Genomic DNA, 26,304 nt, shown 5'->3' on the forward strand with positions numbered 1-26,304 from the left:
ATGATTGGCTCATGTGAAAGCCAAGGTGGTGGCACTGAATCTGGGCCATTTATGTCCATCATTTCAATTTAGCATCCTGTGTGTTGCTGTTACGGTATTGTAAGACAAGTGATACAGGCTTCAACCATCATTCTGTGAGACTTGTATAAACTGCTCTGCGATCTCCAACTTCCAGTGGTGCCCTCCAGAATAACAGCATTCCTCTGCAAGCAAAACTCCTGTATTTCTTCGTTGTTGTTTTGTAGAAGTCATTAACTGTCATCCAATTCAACATCCTGAAACTGTGAGTTATCACCAATGCACACATCCCTAAGCAATCCCCTATTTAGTGACTTTATTCATTTTATTGTTTGCTTTATTTCTTGTACTTATTTTGAGAGGTATTAAAGCAAGTAGCTTTAACTCGATATTTTAGTGTGTGTGTATTTCATTTCCAGTACTACTGTCTTGTCTACCCCATTCTAGCAGTGAAAGAACCCCCTGTCCATTGAGAGTTATGCGGGTGGCCCTCTCAATTGCAATAAGCAGGCCTTACAATGTGACACACAGTCGACATAGTGATCAGGAAAGTTGACATATATATGGTATATTATTGTAGAAGCGTTAGGTGTTATTCGGTTTGGCTGTTAAATTAATTGTTTAACGTTTAAACAGTTGAGTGCAATGAAATGATTCAGAATCATCTTGGAGTCATGGTCATTTGAAACTACGTTAAGTTCACCGGTTAATATAATGATATACTGAGTGGGGTTGATTTTGTGTAGGTAATATTTAAATTCTTCAACTCTCTAAATACATAAAATGATGACACAAGACGATGGTTGCAGTTCAATCAATAATGATCATAATCAAAAGATGAAGTATTGGAAACATTTATATTGAAATCTGCAAGAAAATAGGAGTGGATATATCAGGTATTAACAAAAAAAGTGTTAGTTAAGCTACTTAATACGTTGGATGTCACTAGGTTAGCGTATCACAATACTTAACTGGCCATGCAAGAAGAAATGTCACCATTCTGTGTCCGAATGTACTTGTATTTATATTCTATGCGACGTTTGTTTGCGAGGTAGAATAGTAGTTTGTTTGGGTCCAAAATCTGTCCAATTTTGTAAAAAGTGTATTTCGTGGTCAGTTTTACAATTACCATTCTTTTTTATTTGTATATATTATTTCGCAAACTTTTACGTGTAAATGGATGTTCTGGGCAGATATCGTTCCACATCAGCTGCAATTTCCAAAACAATGTCGTCAGTATACATAGTGCCAGTATTGTAATGAGTTTCAATGACACCATGGTCAACTGCTTAACTGATTCGTGCACGACCGACCAGTAATTATCTAAATACAGGTTTACTGACAAACTATGTTGCACAACACATTTGAATAAAATGAATACATTATATTGCAGGAATGAATGTGACTGTATCTAAAGAATTCACATTTTGCCTGCCATTATTGATGCACGATATGGTATGCGCTTTGGTACATATACTCACACTGAGTGGGGTTCATAATCGGTATGCCACTACTGTAATTACGATAGATGACTACAGCGCCTTCTCTGGTGAAAATATAGCACAATTGTCACCGTGTTGTTACAATCAATGTGAAATATTTTATAATTCTTGAAAGTCATTCATAATTACCATCAATTTGTTTTAGACTTTACAGAAGAGTACCTCTTATCTACCTAACATCCTGATTTATGAACTTCTGTGTTACTTTTGTTATCATCCTTCAATTGGTAGAGCATCTCAAATATCAACAAATCACATGACAATATTAGTGGATAATATAACTGATCAACACATTCTAAAACATTTGAAAGAAACCAATCAGCGCCAACTGAAGTGTATGATGGAAAAATAAATCTAATTAAATAACTTTTTCAATTCGGTTTTTGTCCAATCACAATATAGTTAAAGAGTAGTTGGTAAATTTCAAGTGTTTCCCTATATGAGTCGGGCCGATGAAGGACATGTCTACTTACAGTGGCAAGATAATTCTTGTTGTCGTGAGTTTGAATTTCGTGTGTGCGATTTTATATGTTTGTAATATGTTGGTGATAACATTACAATATGATTCTATTAGCCTTGAGATTACTATATTATTTATTATTTTACATCTGTAATTCCCAATGATTTTAATCATTCAGTATTGATATTTTTATCAAGGCAATAAACCATGGTCGTTTAAGGTTTCAGTTTAATCTTGTGAATGTGGTTTGTTAAAATGCAAATATTGTCAGTAAGTACATCAATACTTGACTTTGCTGAAATATATCGACTATTGTCCATTTAAATAAACTCATTCCGTTTTTACATATTTTGATTGATATTCCGTGTTATGATGCCTTCATTTGACGAATGTGAACGACAAAAACATTGACCTCTAGTTTGAATTCCGGGCATTATGTTGGAAAGTATGTGTGTTATTTTGCATGTAGAATTACCCCTATTTTTTGAGGTTTTAATCCTACTGAAGCAATGAATTTATATTGTTCATATATTCTGACAATAATCTTATATCTACAAAATAAAAACTATTACTGAGACTCTTCTCGTTGTATTGCTATATATTGCGTTAAGAACGACATATACCCAAAAACAGTCACGTGGCTACCTCTTTATCTTACTCAATGCTTGGTATCAATACATTCTTTATATTTATTTGACTAGAAATAGCCTCAGCATTCTGCCATAAAAAGCACTGGGATTAATACCACACACAACGCCCTCCCTCTGGTAATTAATCCATTCCAGTGCGAGATTAATCGATACCTTGGTCCTCTATTCTGTTTTCACTAAAGAAAATGTAGTCAGGTATCTTTCATTACCGACCATTTCTACTTTTGATATTCCGGTTCTTATTACAGCGTGTAAGATACTTGGTTCAATAAAAAATTCTCTAGTGTTGTGTGCTGCCCAATGTTTACGAACGATCGGACTACACTTTGCGAGCGAATGTGAAGATGTTGAGTATATAAGACAATTGAACAGTGTTTATGTGTTTCATAAACGTTTTTTGAAATTTGTAGTCGAGGTCCAATAATGACCACCAACACGTATACTTGAATAATTTCACTCATTTGTATGTATGTATGTATGTATGTATGTATGTATGTATGTATGTATGTATGTATGTATGTATGTATGTATGTATGTGTGTATGTATGTATGTATGTATGTATGTATGTATGTGTGTATGGTATATTCACCAAACATGTACATGTAAAATAATGTGTTTAAGATAATACAATACTAAACACGTGATTGAAACTCGTGATCTCGCAAACATCCCACGACTTTAAGCAGACATGTTCCTCGTCACAGAGCGTGCGCCAATATGAAGGCACTCCCGTGTGCTTAGAGTATTACAGGTACATGAAGTAAAAATATGAAACATTTAAACTTGTCTTTGTATTTCAAACACTGTTAATATTTGCTAGTATGAGATTACATGACTGAATATGCTCATATGATAAGTTATTGTCATACAGCAAGTTATACAGCACTGGCTGCATATTTCTATCTGCAACGAAGCGTGATATGTAGCTATGTATATTAATGACGTAACACGTCCATCTTTAATTTTAGTCGCATCTTTACCGATGATTTTGTTGTTGCACTGTTATGTGTTTTTGAGTAATACAGTTATGCAATGTCACAATATTATATTTGCCTAGTTTTCAACTCATCTTTTCTAAAGTAAATGTTTCAAGCCTTGTTTGAAATATGATGACTGATAAAATATCTCTTATGTTACAATTAATTAGTTATCATGTTACATTAAAATGCAATGATTAGTTTTTCAGATATCAATGAAAATTCACTAATTATTATACACATTACAAATTAATGTGCACGGATTTCAATCCAAACAAAACTAGTCATGTTTAAACATTGAGCAGATTCATTTCTGAACCAAATTTTCAATGAAATATGATGATTAGTTTTGAAATAATGGTGAACAAGCATAAATGACTATGTAAATTGGATGAATGATATGCACTCGTTTAAACTCAAAATTAATCAACTTTGGGCATTGTCTAGGCGCTTTTGTCTACCAAGTTCCATTGAATTATTATTCGTAGTTCTTGGGTTTTCAGTGGAATTATTATGGTAGTTATGCTTGAAATCAACCTAAAATAAATCAGGTCTTCGAATTGTCCCAATTTATATTTAATATGTTGCTTTTGGAATGTATTAGGTACTTGAAACATCGGTGAAGAGGCCAGAGTGTGTAATTTAGGTACGTGATATCCAACTTTTTTTTTTAAATATTGAGTTACTGGGGGGTAATTCTCATGACATTCATCAACTGCTGATAGTTTTGTTGTAGATTGGTTGGTCTATTGAAGTTTTGCATGTCGATGTTTATCACAATTAACTTGATGATAACCGTACTACTTTTCTTACATTTTATTACAAATACTCAAATATTTGACCTGTTTTAAATTGTTTCATATATCAGGTACATAATAATCGAAATAGACACCCCACTTGTCTGCTATCCATATTGTGACCACGACGTACAATACTTACTTAGTTTAGGATTGAGCGGGTCATCAGTTGTGTTGAACTGTGTTGTGATACGATTTATCTGTATTGTCACAGTAATTAAAAATAACATTGCAAGTTCAAGTACTGCTAACACACTCAATTTGACCGTCTTCGCGTCCACTGTAATCAGTACTAAAATTATTCTTGCATACAAAATAACATGTCTATTTGCTAGAGATGCAGGTCACGTATATGTTTTTACTTTATAAATGCAATAATATATGACATAAATTTAAACATTTTTTATTAGGGCTATTAGCACTGATGACACTTCAAAACTATACCGAGTATGAATTTAAATGACATGTAATTATTTTGACCCCTTTTCAAGAATTGATTTGGGTCAATACATGCAGTCCTAGTATAGATGTATGAACCTAAATAGAGGTCATAAAAGCTTTAAATATCGGAGCTCGTCTTTGCATTTCATTGGATTTAGCTGTGTAAACATACATCTTACATGTCAATAGAAATTTGTCTAATGATTATACATATAAAACTGGTTTTCATCCAGTAGAAAATGTATCACCCATAAAATCATCTACATAATCCAAGAGCCTAATACGTAAATTGTTATGTGTTCAATACCAACAAAATATATGTTTTGCACTGAATGAATGGAGCCATTCAATGTTAAAGCTGCAAACAGTATCAATTATACTATTCCTAGTATCCCACCTGTGCCTACTGAATGTACTACTGAACACTTAATTTGTTTGCTTTATGCTTATGCAATATTTATAGAACAAAACTATGATTGCGAATATATATAACTATATTCTCGTATTAACAATTATACTGCATGTGACAAGCTTTTCCAACAACGGATTATTATTTACACAACAGCAGTGTTTAACTGAATCTAATTTAAATGTAGCTAGCTGTGTATTATCCAGTTATTGTTTGTTTGTTGGTTGGATGGTTTAGGTTGCCAGTGGATATGGAGAAAAATGAATGGCACAGAAATGCTTTATTGTCACTTGCTCATGAATTTCTGTTAGGGCCATATCAGAACGAGAAGAATTAGTATCACGAAATTACCAGATACTATCATGAGATCACCATGAAGCATTTCTGTGAACTATCTTAATCCGAATCAAACAAACAATCCAAAGAATAAAACAAACACTATCAGTATATAATACAGCTAGCTGTTTTAAAATTACTGTGTGAATTAAAGGCCGTTGTTGAAGGAGCTTGAACTATGCTGTATAATGGCTGCTATGCAAATATACATATACGTTTACAATAATTGCTTTCAGGTATGCATAGCTGCGATTAATTTAATTGACTTGCTATTTCTTGTAGTTTTAACATTGAATGGCTCAGTTTATTCTGCTTTAAAGTACTTTCCAGGTTTTAAAGACATGAGTAATTACATTTTAGTTTTTCGGAATATGTTTTTTCAGGTCATAGAAATTTCCAATAATTCGTGGGGATGTCTGATGAAGAAATAGTTAGAAAAAATAGGTTACAAGGCGTAATCAGGCGAACGTGCCCTGAACTAAAATATCAGATCAAGCAGAGCTGCTCTATTTATATTTTTTGTATGACCGATATGCAGATGAATGCATCGTTAATAGGACTGTGTGTATTGCACACTGCACTTCATGAAAACGGAATACACCACTTGCAAAAAGTCAGTTCGACCCAATGATATATATTGACATTTTCGGTATAGCTTTGAAGTGTCAACAGAATTGATATTCTACTTTGCATAATTTTAAAGACATAATTGCATTTATGAATTTAAAAAAAAAAAAAAAATGTCACCTGCAGCCCTAACAAATGAACACTTCCATAAATTCAATATTATATGTTATTTTGTACTCAAGCGTAGTAGTAGCACAGGGTACAGTAAACATGAAGACGGTAAAATTGAGTGTGTAATTAGTACTTACACTTGCAGTTGTTTTAATTACTATGATAACACCGGTATGTCTTCCACAGTCCGAAGCGATTGATAACCCGCTCGACGCGAAACTGGTACGTAGTGCACGTCATAGTCACAATATGGCTGGCAGACCAGTGGGATATCCTATTTTGAATAGCATGTATGTCTATTATTGAGAACAAGTTGAATAAAACATCAAGAGGTTTGACTACCTTTAATAAAAGCATGTTTTATTATCTAAGTCAAATATGAAAAAAAAATCTACTTGCAATCATACTGCCAGGAATAAACCATTTACCGCAAGCTATGAGATCACGCGTGGCAACGATTCACGCACCTCGACAACCAGTTGACTCACGCGACACAGGTCAAGCACTCAGTTCAATATGGTGGCAACTGCAATACCCTACTGTTGACAACCTCGTCACAAAACAATATCTGTGATATTTGAAGCTAGAGTGGGAGTGAAGCAAAAAGTTATTTACAGGTGAATGTTATAAATTTAGTATGTTCACGAATTATCTCCCCTCTACATTCCCAACTAATCCAATTTAAATGTGGTAGGTCAGCATGTGCGTGAGTTTGTGTGTATGTATCAACTGTTCCGCTTATTCACTTCTTCCTCAAATACTGATCATAACATTGTATTGAATGAATTTGAATGAACGAATGAAATTTATTTCACCAACAAATAGGTTATAACAAAATTAAATGTAGAAATTGTACAAGTATTTAATATATATATAAATAATAAGGAATACTACTTAGAGTACCTTCCTTATTGGTGGGGATTACATATATAGTTCATAAGAACTATTTGTGTCCGTAACCCCTGTATATATAATTTCAAAGTTTAATCACACAAATAAAGAATGAACGAATAATATTGCAAATCAAATAGTATATAGTTTTTCAACTTTGCTTTATATATGTGTCTCTTAGTGATGGGTTCTAATGTTTTGTTGCAGAGTTTTTATAGCGAATGTATGATTCGGCATTGGGGTATAATAATACAAGCGAATTTGTCCAAATAGTTGTAAATATCATGTAAAAAATAGTTATTACTGAGAGGTAAAAAACAAATAAACTGGTTTGTAATTAGCAGAGTGATACAGTGAGTAGTATTTTTATTTTTTTGGAAAAGTGGAGCAGCATGAGATGAGACATTCTATATTTTTGTTGCAGATGTCTAGGCAATATGTAATATGGGGAGGAAATAAGGCGTTTTATGAGAAAAGAAGGATATGATCAGGTAAAAATGACGTAGTTGTGAAATCAATTTTTCGTGCAATTTCTTTGCAAATGTTATCAGTATAGACTTTCCATGACATATTCTGGTCAATAGAGACGCCAAGGTAATTAGCTTTTTTCAGGATTAATAGCAAGTTTGTTAGCATTTTACCATTCACGAACCCTTTGAAATTCATGCGATAATAAAAGGAATTAGTAGAATTGGCTATATCATTAATATAGATTAAGAATAAGATTGGACCTAGAATCGACCCTTGCTAAACACCTCAGATTATGGATCAGGCAATGATAAAATTGTTGGCGATTACAAAGGTAGTTTTTAATCTCCAATAGCATAGTGTTCACGATTAATAGAGTTGAAGGTTATTTTAAGATCGATAGAAATACGACAAGTGATATGGCCTAGGTCCAGTTTGTCAGCTATGTCCGTCACCAGTTTTTTTTTCGAAAGCCAAATTTTCAATGAGTATGATATTTTTCTCAATAAATGTAATGAATTGTTTATTAACGATCGGTTAACGTACTTTGCTGAAGATAGGAAGACGGTAGTTGTTGACATCATTGGCGGAACCTTTTTTAATAAATGGGAATGATCATCACTATTTTACGAAATTTGGAAAATATACCCTGGCTATATCCCAGGATCTACGACACTGATTTCATTGACTATATTGCTCTCATTCACAGGATGAAAATTAAAAAAAAGTGTCACAACAATTGCCAGTTAAATATCGAGTAATGTCACGAGTTTAGATCCGGTATTGGTGAAAAAGTGGTGAAACTCGTCAACAATAGTTCTAAGTTTACTACCTATCTGCTAACTTAGTAAAACGTTACATTAACCGGTGATTTTAACATAGTTTCAAATTTCCATAACTCCCAGATGATTCTGAATCAATATGTCGACTGTGGGACAAGTTTTACTGACATTACCAATCACCTTTCGCTTGGAAATTTTAATAATCTATTCCATAAAAAAAATCATTCTGCATTTGTCATAATGACAAATTTCACAATAAACTTTCAAATATAGATTGATTGATTATTACAAATAATTTATAAATGTTGACTCAACGTATGATTCATTTGTTAAGATTTCTGAAGTGGCTCCATTAAAAATAAATAAAAATAAACAGAACAAAACTAAAAACTGTGAGTCACACTGGGTCTTCGTAACTCAATACATCATAAGCTATATGCAAAACTTGTTAACAGTATTTTGACCCAAAGACGTTCAAGAAAATTACAACGTGTAGAAAAATAGTCTTACCTCTGTCCGACTCAAGTAGATAAATGTAATATAACTTGAAAAAATGGGAAAAAACTATGGATAGTTTGACTGGAATAAGATATAAATCTACCGAACCAAATAATATTGAATGAACATCCAATCCCCATTGTCAAATACACACGGGAAATTTGCAGTCTGTTTAATAGTTATTAACCATTATTGGCAAAAAGCTAGCTAAAAGAATATCAACCAATATTACCTCAAAAATCAATTTCCAGTTCTTTCTTTCCCAGTCCCATTGCTGAACTTGAGTTTGAACCCAAGCGTTAGGACACTAACATAAATTGTAAAATACATCAAGATGCTGCCCACTCGCTCTATTGATAGTGTACATTACTCACAAAGGTACACACAAAAATTACTCCATTTATTGGTTAGATTCGTAAACTACGGCACTATCTTTCTAACGCTACACTTGATGTTTATTGTTGTGTAATTTGTGTGTGTGTGTGAAAATTTCTTGAAAAAATGCTTAGGAAAAAGATCTCTTCCAAAAGCTAATTTATTGATACTTTCCTGAAGGTCAACCACACTTTTCATATAACATTATCTCTACAACTGTTTTAATTAATCATGTTCTCGCACAAATCATCAAATCAGAGTTACCACAAATTTAATTACAATCAATCACCATGCATTATCTTTACTCAGACTAAATTAATAGTAGCAGAATTTGTCAATTTTGCAGGAAAAGCATGATATCCTTCACATGTGTTACGTTTAACAAATGCCTCCCATTCTTGCTCACTCCACTATCCATTTTCTACTAAATCCGATGCATTATATCGAAGCTTCCGTTTTTCTACTTTCTGCTTCCAGGTTTTGCCATACATTGTTTCAATATATTCCAGGGTATTGCATGGTACACTGACCTTCATTTCTATGAATTCGGTCAAACAGAGTGTCACCCGTGGTAGAAATTGCCTGTGGGTGACAGTAGTATTCTTGCCGTTAAATTATTTTACTGTTTTGAACAACATAACCAAGAACAACATAAACCATCATAATATCATAATATTCACTACATAACTTACTTGTATTTTACACGCGGAGAATTCCAGAAAGGTAGCGAGAACCATAACCCATTGTTTTCTTCGTAAACTATAAATAAATCGATTTGTGCATCACTAACAAATGATAACATTAAGCCATTCTCCATCTGCAAAACAAAGATAACCCCGATAGTCACTATCAAAACAACATTGTGAGAAATCGATTCCATGTAACATATACCCACCAGTCTCAACAAAAAATAAATCTTTTGAATCATTTCACAACAGTCGGTAAAGGCAAGCTTTTATGTTCAACTTAACACCAATTGTGTCGCATTCCCGGAACCACCCTAAATTAGAAAATGTTGATGTACTATAATATATGAAACTGAACCTTTATTTTGGCAATGCAGGAAGACGAGCTGCAGATTGCTTGATAACAGGACAAGTCTTGAGAATCGCTCAATAATGAGCGGGGTCTCAGTTGAGCTACACCAATACTAACCATAGTAACCGTAAATGTCAAATTATATATATTTATTTGTATTTTGGGAATTAAAAATCGAGTATGTGGTATGTACGTCATAAACTTGTGGCTGGTTCACACACATTCTCGTTTATATATTCGTGCGATGAACTTTATCACAAATAAGCTACATCTGCACGTGATATCTATCACCCATTGAGAAAGTGGCGAGTCATTAATAAGCATCACATTTTATTATTATAATAATATATTTCTATCGATATTCATACCTAAACATGTACCAGAGCCAAGCCAAAATCGAATTCCGAGTTCATTAAATACTTTCTTGCTTTTCTTTAGTGTATGTTTCACTGCATTTCTGAACGTGGATGCATGAGTAGCAGGGTAGTCCTCATTTTCTTCCCTGAATCGTTTGGCTCTTGTGTAGTCACATTCAATGAATTTTGAGCTTGATAAATTCTCAAGAAATGACCGTGGCCTTGATGGTATATTCATTTAATACTGTCCAAAGTGACAGAGGTAGTATCCATTCTAAGATACAGTGGTTATAAAATATTTTAGTTATTTCGGTTCTAGATTGATAGTCAATAAATAATAACAAGAATAACGACATGTCCTAGTCGACAATCTAGATATATTAGTTTCTGCAAACATTCGGATTCACTATATATTCAACAGTATTTCAATAACATAACATACTTCAATAAGTTCACATGAATGGCGTTACACTTATATTCATCTATGAATGACGTCAACATTCACCATCGATGTCCAAGGCATGTTAATTGGTCCATGCCACCAGTAATCATCGCCCCTTTCATAAAATATTATTAAATGCATAATATATCTAGATTTAGCAAAAAAATGGTGAAGAACAATGTCCCTCGGTGATGAATCTTTTATGTTTAATTGGCGTGGATCTTCTTCTGTGGTAGAGGTCAGTGTGAAACCACTTCGCTTCATTTCACTAAGAAAGTCAATCTGAAAAAGGGAAAATACATACTAATATAACACAACTCAGACTCTGATCTTTCATAAAGATTGCCAATAATTCATTCAAGTACGAGATTAATTCGTACCTGGTTTCCCCATTCTGTGTTGACTAAAGCAAATGTAGTCACGTATCTTTCATTGCATAAGTACCGACACTTTTGTGCTGTTGATATTCCGTGTCTCATGTCACCTATTACAGCTTGTAAGATACTTGGTTCAATCAAAAATACTGCAGTGTGGTGTGCTGTCGCAGTGTCCAAGAACAATCGCACTACACTCTGCAAGCAATATACGAGATCAATTTTGAAATAATGCAAGGTATGCAGTAGCAGAGGTCCAATAAACGCCACCATTACCTATATTTGAAGAATTCTACTCATTTGTATGAATATACTTTAATTTACATAGTTATGAATGGATTTAATCCAAAGCTATTGTTTCGAGGCATCTATGTAATACTTTTCATTACATTGTAATGATCAATATTTGAGAAGGCTATACTTGCCAAATAGACAAATAGTTGGCATATACTCACACACGCTCAGACATATCCATATTCATCTAAATTCGGTTAGTTGGATATGCACAGGAAAAGATAGTTTGTGAAAATCCTAACTTTATAACATTCTCCAATAACCCATTTCCGCTTTGTGTAAGATCTCGCGAGACTGTTGAATATGCCTAGCACACGATACACGGCAAACTTAGATTCAAAATGGCGCTAAATCGTGTTGTGTGCGCGATCAATTCTGGAATGATTTCTTGCATCTGTTTCACGTTTTCGACCTTGGCTGACTTCGATCGAATGGCCGTGCAACACATTCTGCATAATTTCGGCGTTTCACCTTTCTCCTATAATAATATGAGAATATGCTTCTTGCAATTGTTAAAGTTGTGCATGGCTTGGAACTCGAGAAGACCCTGATTTGTTATGCCTTATCATAAAACCTAGTTGCTATAAGACTTAGCAAACTTGGTTGTGATTTCATTGATCCTTTGAAATTAACTGGTTACTCTAGTGATTTAAGTAATGTTCCAGAATTCGGCTTATCCGATGTTTTTCAACCAATCGAACACCTTCCATTACCCACATTATCAAATACCAGGGAGCTACTTGTATATAGCTTCATGCATATACTTACTAAAATTTGAAATGGCTAATGTGATAGCCGAAACATGCTGATGTAAAGAAAAAAATATCCACTATGTGGCTAATGATAACTTAATGGGGCAAATAACATAACATGCTAGTCACTAATGCTTATCATTATTAGGACCTAGCGCCAATAGTGTTATTTAATGTGTCATCGATCCAAATGTGACCGGAAGAAGCTCAGGCCTACAAAGCTTTCGAAGATGTCAAATTATGTTGCCATGCATGGTCGACTTGCATTACATAACTTCCAAAACAAGTTTACTTGGGTCGGGGATGACATTACATTTCGCTATTCGAATATACGGCCTTCAAAACATCTCTCACTTGCCCGTATTTGTTCGGGATGCAACTCCGTAGGACCTTTTCCTTCCACAAAGTGCAGAAAAAAAACCCTAAAATGTCCTGATTGAGCAAGTACTGAACTACGATCGCACTTTTCAGTGCGTTTAGTTTAGGGAATCGCAAATAACAAAAACACTTTTATATAATATTTATGCTGAATGTGAGAATCACTCTTACATCCGCCGTAATCGCAACGTTAGTCTCCCGCTGTAGCTTCAAGTATCACAGCACATATAGTTTTTCGTGATAAGGTTTACAACAACAGGTCAATGCGGTTGCCACCATATTGAACTGCGAGCTTGACCTGTGTCATGTGACTGAACTCACTGTTAATATGCGTAAATCGCGCAGCTTTTGGGAAACGGTCTATTGCTGGCAGTTACAGGATAATTCAATATAGATGTATGTCGTATTTGACTTGACTTGTCGATGTTTCAGTCATCGTGTTCTAAATATTAGATACACATGCTATTCAATACAGGATATCCCACTGGTTTTCCAGCCATATTGTGACTATGACGTGCACTACTCACCAGTTTCGCGTCGAGCGGGTCATCAATTGTATCGGACTGTGTTGAGATACGACATATCTGTATTATAACAGTAATTAAACCAACAACTGCGAGTAAAAGTACTAATAACAAACTAACAAATTTGACCGTCTTCATGTCCACTGTAACCTGTGCTAATACTACGCTTGAATACAAAATGACATATAATACTGAATTTTGGGGAGAGTCCATTTGTTAGGACTGCAGGTGACATATGTGTTATTAATTTATAAATGCAATAATAACGATACACCTTTAAAATTATGTTATTAAAGATAGTAGATACTTCAAAGCTATACCGAATATATCGCAAATTATATATTGTTGGATCAAAATTACTTTTCGCAAGTGGTGTAGTCCCTTTCCATTGAGTGGTGTGTGCCAACACATAGAGTCCTATTAAAGGTGCATGTATCTACATAGATAATATAAGGCTTTAAATAGTAGAGCTCTCCTTGACCTGATAATTTAGTTTAAGGCACTTTCGACTGATTTTGTCGTGTAACCCCATATTTCTAACCAATTGTTCATCAGACATCCTCACAAATTAATGGAAATTTCTACAGCACGTTTTTTGTCTACTGATTATAGACGTAATATTTGTGTTATTCAAATGTATGTAGAAAATGTATGACCTGCAAAAATATCAATGTGATTCGAAAACTAAAATGTTATTACAACACAAGGAAGGTATATTTTTGATGTAGAATACACTGAGCGATTTAAAGTAGAAACTACAAACTATAACAAGACAATTATACTGTCCCTGGTGTCGCAGCTATGCATACCTGTATTTCCAAAAATACAATATTGACTTTGTGTAAGAGAACATTTCAAAACGAGTCATGTGTAAATGTTACATGATGGTGTTAAGTTAAACATAACATTTACCTTTACCAACTGTTGTGAAATGAATCCAAATTTCGATTTCTCACAATGTTTTTTTGATAGTGACTAATTTAAATTTTCGGATTATCGTGGATTTCGCTTATTTTTATCTTTTGTTAGTGATGCACAAATCGACGTACTTATAGATTGCGAGGAAAACAATAGGGTTATGGTACTCGATACATTTCTGTAATTCTCCGTTCAGAATAGTAAATTAATTAAACGTGGAGGATACTTCATCCACAGGCAATTTCCACCACGGGTGACTCTCTGCGAGACTGAATTCTTAGGAATTTCTAGGTCAGTGTACCATTCAACACCCTAGAAACAATGTTTGGCAAAAACAGGAAGCAAAAGGTTAAAAAGCGGCAGCTTCGATATAATCATCAAATTTAGTGAAAGATGAACAGAGGACTGAACAAGAATGGGCGGCGAAACGTGACACCTATGAAAGATATCATGTGTTTATCATGTTTGACAAATTCAGCTACTGTTGATTTAGGCTGAGTGAAGGTGTGATTCATTGTAATTACTTCATTGATTGTAACTAAAACAGTTATTTGGACAAAGTTATATGAAAATTGTGGTTGACCTTCAGTATCAATCTATTTATTTTAGAAGTGATCTAAGTCTTTTTTACTATGCAATTTTACTATGTAAGTATAGATCTGTGGGGTACACCAAAGAAAGGATGTCAGAACTATATCCATGAGCTTGAATAAATTATTCAGAATTTGATAGATAACTTTTACACCAGAGCACGGGGTACCACGAACACCATAGAATTGCAATGTTGTCAAAAGAATGCTATGAGTGATCAAGTGCTTTGGTCAGATGAAAAAAAATGTCCAGACTGAAGTATCCTTCATCATTATCATGAAGGATTACTTTCACAAGATCAATGAGTGCCAGTTTAGTGCTGTATTTATAATGGAATCCATATTGGTTTCTATAGAGAATATTTGATTTTTTAAAGAAAAGATATTTCCAAAACGTTCAAATATTTTGCTGATTTTATGCAGAATGAATATAGGTCTATAGTTGTGTAAGGTATAGGGGGTCATTTTATACATTTATTTATTCTGGAAAATACCCACTAACAAGAGAGAGACTGGGCAGCATCTTTAAGTATGTTAGAATTTATGTTGTGACTGCATGATTGGTTAGTTTCCAAACCATGGGTTAAAACTTATTTTCAACAATGGGGCTGAAAAAGAAAGCACTCGGATTCGATTTGAGGTAAATCATAAGATTAATATTGGTTGTAATTATTTTAGCTAGCTGTTTGCAAATAATGGAAAATATTATTTAAAATTTATTGAATTGAGCCAAGTAGTAATATTTTTCAGTTTCGGAAAAGAGTTAAGACTGGATCAACTTACTTTCAACAAGTTTTTCATATAGTTTATGCTTATGCTGTATTGACTTAAGAAGGCCCAGAGTTACCCACAGCTTTTTATTTTTTTATTTTTTTATTTATTTATTTTAATGAATGCACTCCAGAGATCTTTACAAATGATTTGAGTTGAGTCAACCTTATTTGTAATAACTAATCAATCTACATTTGACAGTTTACTGTAAAATTTGTCAATATGACCACTGAAGAAGTCTCTGGCAAGATATAATATAATGAATAGATTATTGAAAGTTTTTATACGGTAGCAAAAAGTGGAATGGGATCGGTAATGTCAGTAAAACCTATTCCACAGTCGACATAGTTATTAGGAACGTTGGCATATATATGGTTTATTATTGTAGAGTTAGGTGTTATTCGGTTCGGCTGTCAAAATAATTGTTTAACGTTTAGGAGAGTGTAATGATTCAGAATCATCCTGAAGTCATAGTTATTTTAAACTACATTAAATCACAGGTTAATATAATGTTTTACTAAGTGGGGTTAATTTTGTATAGGTAATTGTTAAGCCCAGCAGTAAATTTCTCAACTTCCTACAATACCTACAATGATGACACCAGACGATAGTTGCAGATCAATAAATAATGACCATAATCAAAATTTATATTGAAATCTGCAATAAAATAGTAATGGGTATATCAAGTATTAACAAATAAAGTGTTAATTAATACGTTGGAGCAGAGCGTATACAAATACTTGGCTGGCCTTCTTCCACGCAAAAGGAAATTTCACTATTCTATGTTCGGATGTACTTGTATTTATATTCCTTGCTATGTGTGTTTGCAATCTAGAATAGTATCTTGCTGGAGGCCAAAATGTGTTCATTGATGTAAATTGTGACTTCATATTCATGCACATTCAAGTGGATTGCGTGGTCAGTTTTACAATTACCATTCTGTCTTGATTATTTCGCACACTGTTACGTGTAAATGTATAGATATCGTTCCTTCCACATCAGCTATAATTTACAAAACAATTTCGTCAGTATACATACTGCCAATATTTTAATGAAGTTTCAATGAAACCATGGTCATCTGCTTAACGTATGCATACACCACTGACCAGTAATTATCTAAATACAGGTGTTTTGACAAACTGTATATAGTACAACACATTTGAATAGAATTAATACATTATATTGTAGGGCTGAATGTGACTGTATCTAAAGAATTCACATTTTGTCTGCCATTACTGATGCACGATATGGTATGCGCTTTGGTACATATACTCAAACTGAGTGCGGTTCACAAATGGTATGCCACTACTGTAATTACGAAAGATGACTACAGCGCCTTCTCTGGTGAAAATATAGCACAATTGTGACCGTGTTGTTGCAATCAGTGATCAATGTGAAATATTTCTTTAAAGTCATTCATTAACATAAATTGGATTTAGACTTTACAGAGGAGTACCTCTGATCTTCCTAACATCCTGATTTATGAACTTATGTTACATTCTCAATCTTCACTTGGTACAGAATCTCTAATATCATCAAACTACATGACAATATTTGTGGATAAGATATCTGGTCAGCACAGGGAAAGAAACCAATCAGCGTCAACTAAAGCGTATGATGGAAAAATAAATCTCAATAAATAACTTTCTCAATTGGGTTTTTGCCCAATCACAATAGTTCGAGAGTAGTTGGTAAATTTCAATTGTATTATGGGTCGGGCATGTCTACTTACAGTTGCAAGATGATTCCTGTTGTCATGAGTTTGAATTTCGTGTATGCGTTTTTATATGTTTGTAATATGTTTGTGATAACATTACAGTATGATTATAATAGCCTGAGAATTACTATATTATTTATTATTGCATCTATGTAATTCCCAATGATTTGATCCTTCTTTATTGTTATTTTTATCAAGGCAATAAACCACGGCGGTTGTTTACATTTCAGTTTAATCATATGAATGTGGTTAAAAAAGCAAATATTGTCAGTAGGTACATCAATACTCGACTGTGCTGAAATATATCGACTATTGTCCATTTAAATAAACAGATTTTGTTTTTACACATTTTTATTGATATTCCGCCTTCATTTGACGAATTTTAGCGAAAAAAACCCACAATTGTTAAATTATTGTTTTATATAAGTTTGCTTAACTTTCTTTTGATATATGGTGTCAGATTCTGGTCTACTTTTGTTTATTTCAAACAACAAGTAATGACCAACCGAACATAAAACAATATGCAGCTTGTTTGTATTCAAAATTAAATTAAGCATAATCGGAACAAACGAATTAATATTTATCGTTACATGAACGTACCTTACGAAGTATAATGATTTAGTTTTATCAATAACGTTGTTGCGAGTTTAAACAATTATTAACAATTAAAAAACTATATGGCGTTTATTTATGTTACTAGTTTGTGCAATAATCTTCAAAGAGTAGAGATCCTAACTCAATGTAAAACAAACTGCGAAATAAACAGTATGTCCCTTCGTTGTGCTGATGATGTTCATATTTTTGGTTAATTATCATTAATACTATTTGTTTCTTTCTCAAAATAACAGAATTATGCAAAGATATGGAGTTTATCCAACACCGGGCATTATAGATCATGCTATTACAACAAACAACAATATATCCACAAACAATAACTTGTATCAAAGTGAATTACGTCACAATGTAACGCAAATATAATAATTGCATGTATTTTGTTAACCGAATTAAATTTTCTTCTAAAAGGTAAAGTATTTTTTTCGAATAATTAAGTGTTTTTATAAACGAATATATTTTAAATTATATAACAGTTACCTATTAAGGTTAATACCTACGATTTGATAACTGTTATGATATGATATTATACATAAAGGGGAATTCCAATATCATCAAACCTATTACGCTCTAAATGGTAAATAAAGCAACTGCTAGTTACTAGATCTTGAATGAAATAAAGATAAGTCGACAACATAATGTCTAAAATGAAATCCTAAAATGAAATACTGGGGGTTTTGAAATTGATATAAATCTTATGAATCGATAAAAGAAATCGTGAATTTGTATGAGACAAACAAAACTTATCATGCCCGATATAGAACAATGATTACATGCTGTTGCAAACACTCTTTTGCTTTTCTGGGGTTTTAATGTCAATTCCATTTTGCAATGCAACGACAATCGATACACTATTTTTCAGCTTTTCGGCTTCTTCTTGAGACAAATGCTGGTTCAACACTCCAACTACACCAGATGAACCAAGTATACATGGCAAACTGATGAATGCTTGGTCCTTTATTTCACGAAATCCCTAAATAAAACAAACATTAATTTTAAATATTTCTATTTAATGTCATGTTTGTCAGTTCTGATGACCTAATTATATGAATAAAACACTTATTTCAAAAATGCCAGTAATACGAACAATAGGCAACATATACTCCACAATACGATGCTCCATATTATTCAGATTATCGAAATATGATAATTCGAACATTAAATGAAAATAAATAATTAAAATTAAACAAACAACTATCGCTCTTTGAGTTCAAGAAAGTAGTTTTTAGAATGATAAACATTCAGTATGTATGTGTATGTGCCAGTGTGTATTTTTGTTTTGTTTTTCTCTCTGTCGGTAAGCGCGTTATTCAAATTATATTGTTTCTAAATGAATATAGTTATAAGACTTTACACATATGTTTTTAACGTAACACAATGCTGTTTCAACTGACAGAATATATAGTGATTAATGCATTCATCCGATTGTCGTAGCGCGATAATTCAAATATTAATAATTGACAGCTTATTATATTGTAACATTTATTTTGTAATATGTTGATTTGTTTGTATGATATATGAAATCACATACCTTAATCAATGTAGACACGGCAAAAACTTTGTTTTCATTTCTCAAAATAGATTGAATTAAAGTTGCCACGCTCAGACCAATGGCCCATGATGTGTACCCTTTCAGATGAATAATCTGATATGCGCTGTGAATATATTGAACGGGTATTTATCACTTTTTAAATGACAATGTTCTTTAGATTACAGCCTTTTTATTACAATTTTCAATTACACATAAACAACCGTGTTTGGTTTATTACATCACATATATCCACACAGTCGCTAGCATAGTTTACAGTTTGTTTGTTTTACTGGATTAAAAAAAAACATATTCGCCTCAGATTAAATGTTACACCATCTTTATTACGCATTTTTTGGACAAAAGGAAGAGTGTGCCGAGTAAAATTTCGTTTTGTCAAATAACGTGTCTTACTAAAGAATTCAACATATTTGGCATTTACGTATCTTTTGCCATGACTTACTATGCATTTCAACGTATTTTTAGAATGTAATACTGGAAAAGAATACAGAATAACACTCATCCATGCCTACCTATCAACAACTTTCTTATGCAGACCTTCCAGTTTCTTAGCACTCGCATCGATTCCCGTATCAGCATTTAAGGATTTCAGTAATGTACCAGCTACATTTACGCCCGACCATACTGGCACTGTGAAAATCAAGAAATCAATTGGTTTGAACGCTGGATCATCGGGATAAAATACTGTTAACATATGAAATGCTGATTAATGTTAGAAATGCTTTTTGTGCAAAATCATATAGGGTAATTTTGATTCTGGTTTCGATATAATCCAAGAAATTCAGCGCAGTTTATTGTTATCCTTATGTTTAAAAATACTACTTTTGGAAAAATTATACTTTTCTCGTTTTAGACGGTGCCTATTAATAGTAAGTATTGAAGAAAATTACATTCAGATTGAAAATTACATTCAGATTGAAAAATATATTTTCAGTTTAAACATTATGTTTAGCTCTAACATGTATAACGAGAACGCTGACATAATTATGTCATTGGAAACGTCAATCGAAAAATGGATAAGAGAATTATATATTTGAGAGTAAACATCATTGCCTAAATAATCTACATCTGAACTTATATCCCGGATAACCAAAATAATTATAGGGAGCGGACCGAAATCTGAAGAAAATCAGAGTGGTAAGATTATACACGCACGATTGTTTTTTACTCAATTCAAGATGGTAAAGTGTTATGTCAGATAGTTGTAGTTGTTTCCAATGAGCCACTGACGTTTTTTTTCAAGATCTTTCATACAATATATGTTGAACATATAAAAACTAAATAACAGATTGAAATGTTCATAGAAGAATCACCACTTGAATCTCCATGTTCTCCAATTATCCACGCGTGACAACTAGATGGCGCTATTCCTAATTCCTGTCCCAGAATGAATCGGAACCGTGCGGAATCTAGGTTTGTACCGCTTCCAATGACGCGATTATGAGGTAGTCCACTGATCTTCCACGTCACATAAGTCATTACGTCAACTAGAATTAGAAGAATAGAAGGTGTGAACACATCATTTACAGCATTCCGGTGGTTCTCGCCATACAAAGTATATCAATAACACACACGATATTACCCGTCAATAAATGTGTAGTGTTAAATAATGAATGATATATGTATGGGTTAACTGGATGTAAAGATAGATATGACTTGTTTTAGTTGTTGTAAATACTCAAACAAATTTACATTTCCTATAAGTTACGCCAGGAACAATGCGATTCTACGGTGTAATAATGACATATGTTGATGAAACGAATGTAGTTCTTAGTTACGAATGCAGATGTTTATTATTCTGAATATAGTAATTTTTCAAAGCATTATTTTTAATAATAGATATCTACAGATCATAACAATAGCAAACTTGGCAATTCGAACGAGGAAAGTGAAAGTAATAATAATGCTACTTACACCCGTACTGTTATGTATACATGTTGCGTTATTGTTCAAATCAATTCATTGTGTTCAGTTTGAATAACCCGTAACGCATCAACCATTTCGAATACGTCATGCCATATATAACGTCAGATATTGGATTTGTTACAATAACATAAAATGTACAATGGCGCGTCTTAATCATATGGGATTGAAACACGTGGAGAATGTTGAGATTGAGGTTTGACAGTCATACTTATTTTAAACAATTGTGAATCTGGATTGTATATCCGTAAAAAAATCATACCTGGGTTGGAAACCACCAAAATGATAGTTTCTGGACTATACTTAACCAATTGTGGAATAATAGCTGTGAAAAAAATATCAATATAAATTAATCTCATTAAATTTGCTACTCCTAACCTATACACTTGAATACACTACATATCGTTGAGGAATGAATTACAGAATATGAATGTAAACGGAAGTATAACATTGTTATTCAGTACTTTCAAATGTACATGTGTAAAAAGAGCAGCGCAATATAGATGCTTTTGATTTTCCTTGTTTGTCAGCGAAACAACATCAGTTTTACACATTTACATGTGTTAAGCCTGGGCGAGGGTGATGTGTCACATCTTTGAAATATAAGTATGCAGTTTAAAATGACAACTGTACTTACATTTGAATATTTGAACATTTTTGTTAACAAGACTGAGTCTGCCTTCTCCGACACGTTGCCTAACGCCGGCAGTGACAATACAAACTTTAGAACCAGCAGTTACTTTGTAATCTGAAGTACAATAAAAACAAGTCCTATATTAGTTCGGAAAGATATGTGCATAATTTAGGCATGTATTGACGGCATTTTGTATTTGGTTTTGTACATTATTTTGACTAACCATAAAATGATAAAACCTGAAATCTCGTTGATGATATGACTACTTATGTTAATGTTTTCAGCTCTACCTTGTTTCAAACTGTCAAACCCGAGCGTAACTCATACTAGACTCACCTATATCAGCTACAATGTTTACTGGCTTTACAAAAGCCATGCTATGTTGTAAATCCATCATCTCGCCTTTCAATTTGTCCTGAAGTATGTCAACCAAGACAAGGTCTGATACCAACCCCTAATAAGAAACAACATTTTCCTAATTGAAATGTGACACTTCATTAATAAAATTGATTGCGAATAAGGACAATCACCATATACCTGGTTTTTCAATCTAACGAGGAAATCTTCAGATGTTTATGCATATATATGTTGTTAGTTATTTTCAATACATTTTTGTAGTCAAAAAGAAAAGAAATGAGATCGAAATCCTGCATTCAATTACAGATTGAAGACGTCAAACTATGATATATGAAGATAAGCAAAACACGGCTAGATTGCGATATACTATACCCTTACCAAACGTGTATATCTACTTCAATTTACTAATTGCAGTAATAATCTTGTAATAGTCACAATGGCTTTATGTTTCAACATTATACGTGCTTAAATCAGTACAGACGATTCTTCTCACCTTTTGAACAAGAGTAAAAGCACATGCCATACCGACGTCCCCAACTCCAACTATGCTAACTTTGTTTGGTGACGTTGTTGGTTCTTTGTCGGTTTGTATCACCAATTTGTCTTTGAGTGTTGACATGCTCACAATTAATCTATAAAGATGAACAATAAATATTTATATCATTAACAATGTTTATCATGAATATTAATATCATTCCTAGACACTTTTAAGTACTGACTCAGCAAATATTACGGTTTATTTCAAATGTTTCATGGTATTTGTTTTACCAGAAAAAATGGTGTGGAGCACTAGTGATGCATGAAATATCAGAAAATAATTGATTGGCTCAATAGAATCAATGAACTGTTTAGTGTTGTTAGCATCCTTTACTCTATGTTTTTTTTTCATATTACCCAAAACCCTGCAAATAGAAGTGTGTGGGAAGAAACGCTGTTCATTGCAGTGTGATAACTGTCATAAAGGTGATTGGCAGGTCATACTTCTTTTACAAGGACAATCGGAATCTATCAAGTGTGCTTGTGATTTACATAACACAGAATGTTTACTATCTACTGACTTTTTGACGTGAAAGCCTGCATGTCATCGTGAGACAGCTGCTAGCTAGACCACATTTCTGTGGAAACCCAGGTGGTGTACCTGAATTTGGGTCATTTATGTCCTAAAATAGGCTAGACTGAGGACAGTTGTTGTCTACCATTTCAACTGAGTACCCTGTATGTTGCTACTACGATATTGTGAGACATGTGATACAGGCTTCAACCATCAGTCTGTGAGACTTGTATGAACTGCTCTGCGATCTCCTGCTTTCAGTAGTGCTCTTCGGTATAACAGCGTTCATCTGCAAGCAAGACATATATATTTTTCTTCATCGCAGAAGCCATTGACTGTCATCAATTTCCACATCCTGGAACTGTGAGTTACCATCAATGCGCACATCGCTATGCAATCCACTATTTTAGTGAATTTAGTCATTGCATTATTCTGTGCTTTGTATTTTATGTGTATGTGTATTCTTGTACTATTGTCTTGTTTACTTCATTCTAGCAGTGAAAGAACCCCCTGTCCAATGTGAGTTCTTCGGGTGCTCCTCTTATTAGCAATAAGCAGGCCTTTCACTTTGCCAAGTGTCAAGATATAATATAGCATATTGTGTTTTTAACCAAACGAATGTACATCTATCTAAGGGCGAAATAACACAATCTATTTTTATATGGAGAGGAGAGATCAGTGCCCAAATTAATTTTCTTTCTTTATCATTAAGTTATATTTGTCATTCATTATAACATTGTTTTTTCGAGGTTTTTCGATTTTCTTTGTTCTGAACATTTTTTTGTAAATCAGTGTCATTCAATGTTTAATATCGTATCATAACATTTCTTCACTTTGACATAAGGCTATATCAAGCATTTGCAAAAGTTCCACAGCTTCATTTCAAAGCCAATTTGTGGTCTGTAATTTCAAATCTAGGTACAAACCAACTTAGCAATCATTCTTGGTCAGCCTTATTACGCCCTGGCGCATGGTTATAACTTACTATTATTCTTCAAAATGTAATTTACAACATCCACTTGTTTATGCCTTTCATTGTAATTCGCTAATACCTGTTAGCTGCAGTAAGACCATTCACCGAGTGTGTCGTGTTGGCGATGCCTTATTTTTAATGCGAAACGATGAAATAAATGTTATCAATCTTTTGAAAGAGTCAACCTGGTGTAGGTGTAGTGTGAATTTTTTATTCATCGCTCCATTGTCTCATTCACTCTGCAGGCTACTGAGGATTTACCTCTGGAACCGAACAATATTTAGTATCTTGATACCACTAACAGAAATATAGCAAAATTAAGCAAACGGTTGCCAATGTGTTGCTATCACCAACAAGATCATGATGACTCCATCAATAAATTATATTTTAATCACAGGCGATCAATTGACGATAAAGTTGTGTTTAAGAATCGGCGTTTATTCCATATCCATTACGCTATGGTTCATTTTACTTTTTTTCCTATTTTCCCTATCATGAACGTTAAAAAGCAAATATTTTTGTAATATAACATATCTGTGAACCACTAGTACCATAAAATATAACCCCAATAGGCCGAAATGTTGTTCGTTGGTTCAGCAAGATGGAGGTAAACATTAATATAAACAAAACGTTCAGGGAGGAAATGATCAAAACAAAAAACAGTCGATAACATCAAAGATGATCAAAATACGTAAAAACAAATGATTATATAATGGTCTACAAAGGAGTAAAAACGCGATGTAATTTTAAAATGTCTAAAAATCATGTAAAGGATATCTAATATAACTTGGTTTTAAAATAAATGAAATCATTTTGGCTCTGATTTCACTCAACAGTGGAAATATTTGCATGTAGAATTATCCCTATTTTTAGAGTTTTTAATCCTACTGAAGCAATGAATTTATATTCTGAATTTATATTCTGACAATAATTTTATATCTACAAAATAAAAAGTATTACTGAGACTCTTCTCGTTGTATTGATATATATTGTGTTAAGAAAGACATATACCCGAAAACAGTTACGTGGGTAGCTCCTTTATCTCACTCAATGCTTGGTATCAATGCATACTTTATATTTATTTGACCAGAAATAGCCTCAGCATTCTGCCATAAAAAGCACTGGCATTAATACCACACACAACGTCCTCCCTCTGTTAACATTGAAACTAAAATAGCCTATACATTCCAAATAATACGAATTTGCCTAAACGTCAAATCACTGGGCGTTTGATAGTGTAGTATACCACTGAGTGCGTTTGTTTAAATCCATGCAATTCGTCAAGCAACGCTGTGATTCCATTGTCATATCTGTGTTCTTATCGTCCGACAAATGACAAGTGCACAATATAGAACTGAAAACTACACACAACTCAGAAATTGTCAATAAATAGTAAATAAAAAAACACTTACCATAAACAATGCCTGCATGGAATTTAGTGACAAACACAAGTAGATTGAATGTCGACTCTGTGTCATCCAATGTGCACAAAGGGATGTCGTATGTCGTTTGGAGCAACATAAATAAAAGCCTAGGAAGCCAGGCTACCAGCATTAAAATAACTCGTACGGGTTGCGATAGCAACGGAATATTTTATTGAATAATTTAACGTGAGATTATGTTAACACATTCAGCAAGTTTTGAAATGTAACCTTTTACATTCACACACAGCTCATGATCACTATAACCACACTCAATATGGTTTTCT

The 26,304-nt window shown here is 33.3% G+C and overlaps 2 protein-coding genes across 2 annotated transcripts; both read right to left on the reverse strand.

Annotated features, from left to right (window-relative positions):
* Window positions 1-9,487: 9,487 nt before the first annotated feature.
* Window positions 9,488-13,645, reverse strand: LOC144363022 (ribitol-5-phosphate transferase FKTN-like). The gene is made up of 6 exons (XM_085505885.1): window positions 13,505-13,645; window positions 11,560-11,751; window positions 10,750-11,461; window positions 10,315-10,343; window positions 10,036-10,160; window positions 9,488-9,925 (listed from the first exon to the last, which is right to left on the reverse strand). The coding sequence occupies exons 3-6, from the start codon at window positions 10,973-10,975 to the stop codon at window positions 9,754-9,756; spliced, it is 552 nt and encodes a 183-aa protein (XP_085362011.1). The 5' UTR covers window positions 10,976-11,461; window positions 11,560-11,751; window positions 13,505-13,645; the 3' UTR covers window positions 9,488-9,753.
* A 4,067-nt stretch (window positions 13,646-17,712) lies between these two features.
* LOC100372507 (L-lactate dehydrogenase-like) lies at window positions 17,713-26,097 on the reverse strand. The gene is made up of 9 exons (XM_006812420.2): window positions 26,009-26,097; window positions 23,066-23,204; window positions 22,552-22,669; window positions 22,219-22,329; window positions 21,844-21,906; window positions 20,972-21,145; window positions 20,171-20,288; window positions 19,641-19,764; window positions 17,713-19,082 (listed from the first exon to the last, which is right to left on the reverse strand). Exons 2-9 carry the CDS (start codon window positions 23,189-23,191, stop codon window positions 18,879-18,881), a joined length of 1,038 nt encoding a protein of 345 aa, XP_006812483.1. The 5' UTR covers window positions 23,192-23,204; window positions 26,009-26,097; the 3' UTR covers window positions 17,713-18,878.
* Window positions 26,098-26,304: the final 207 nt, after the last annotated feature.

Source organism: Saccoglossus kowalevskii, chromosome 12 (assembly GCF_978046115.1).
Source record: "Saccoglossus kowalevskii chromosome 12, keSacKowa6.1, whole genome shotgun sequence".
Classification (NCBI taxonomy): domain Eukaryota; kingdom Metazoa; phylum Hemichordata; class Enteropneusta; family Harrimaniidae; genus Saccoglossus; species Saccoglossus kowalevskii.

Coding starts and splice junctions, on each gene's coding strand:
- LOC144363022 (XM_085505885.1), bottom strand. CDS start 10,975: ATGAATATACCATCAAGGCCACGGTCATTTCTTGAGAATTTATCAAGC. Junction 10,344..10,749: donor TGGCTCTGGTACATGTTTAG/GTATGAATATCG, acceptor TTTCTAATTTAG/GGTGGTTCCGGGAATGCGAC. Junction 10,161..10,314: donor GGGAATGCGACACAATTGGT/GTTAAGTTGAAC, acceptor TTTGTTTTGCAG/ATGGAGAATGGCTTAATGTT.
- LOC100372507 (XM_006812420.2), bottom strand. CDS start 23,191: ATGTCAACACTCAAAGACAAATTGGTGATACAAACCGACAAAGAACCA. Junction 22,670..23,065: donor CTTTTACTCTTGTTCAAAAG/GTGAGAAGAATC, acceptor GTTTCTTATTAG/GGGTTGGTATCAGACCTTGT. Junction 21,907..22,218: donor AAATGTTCAAATATTCAAAT/GTAAGTACAGTT, acceptor TTTTTTTCACAG/CTATTATTCCACAATTGGTT.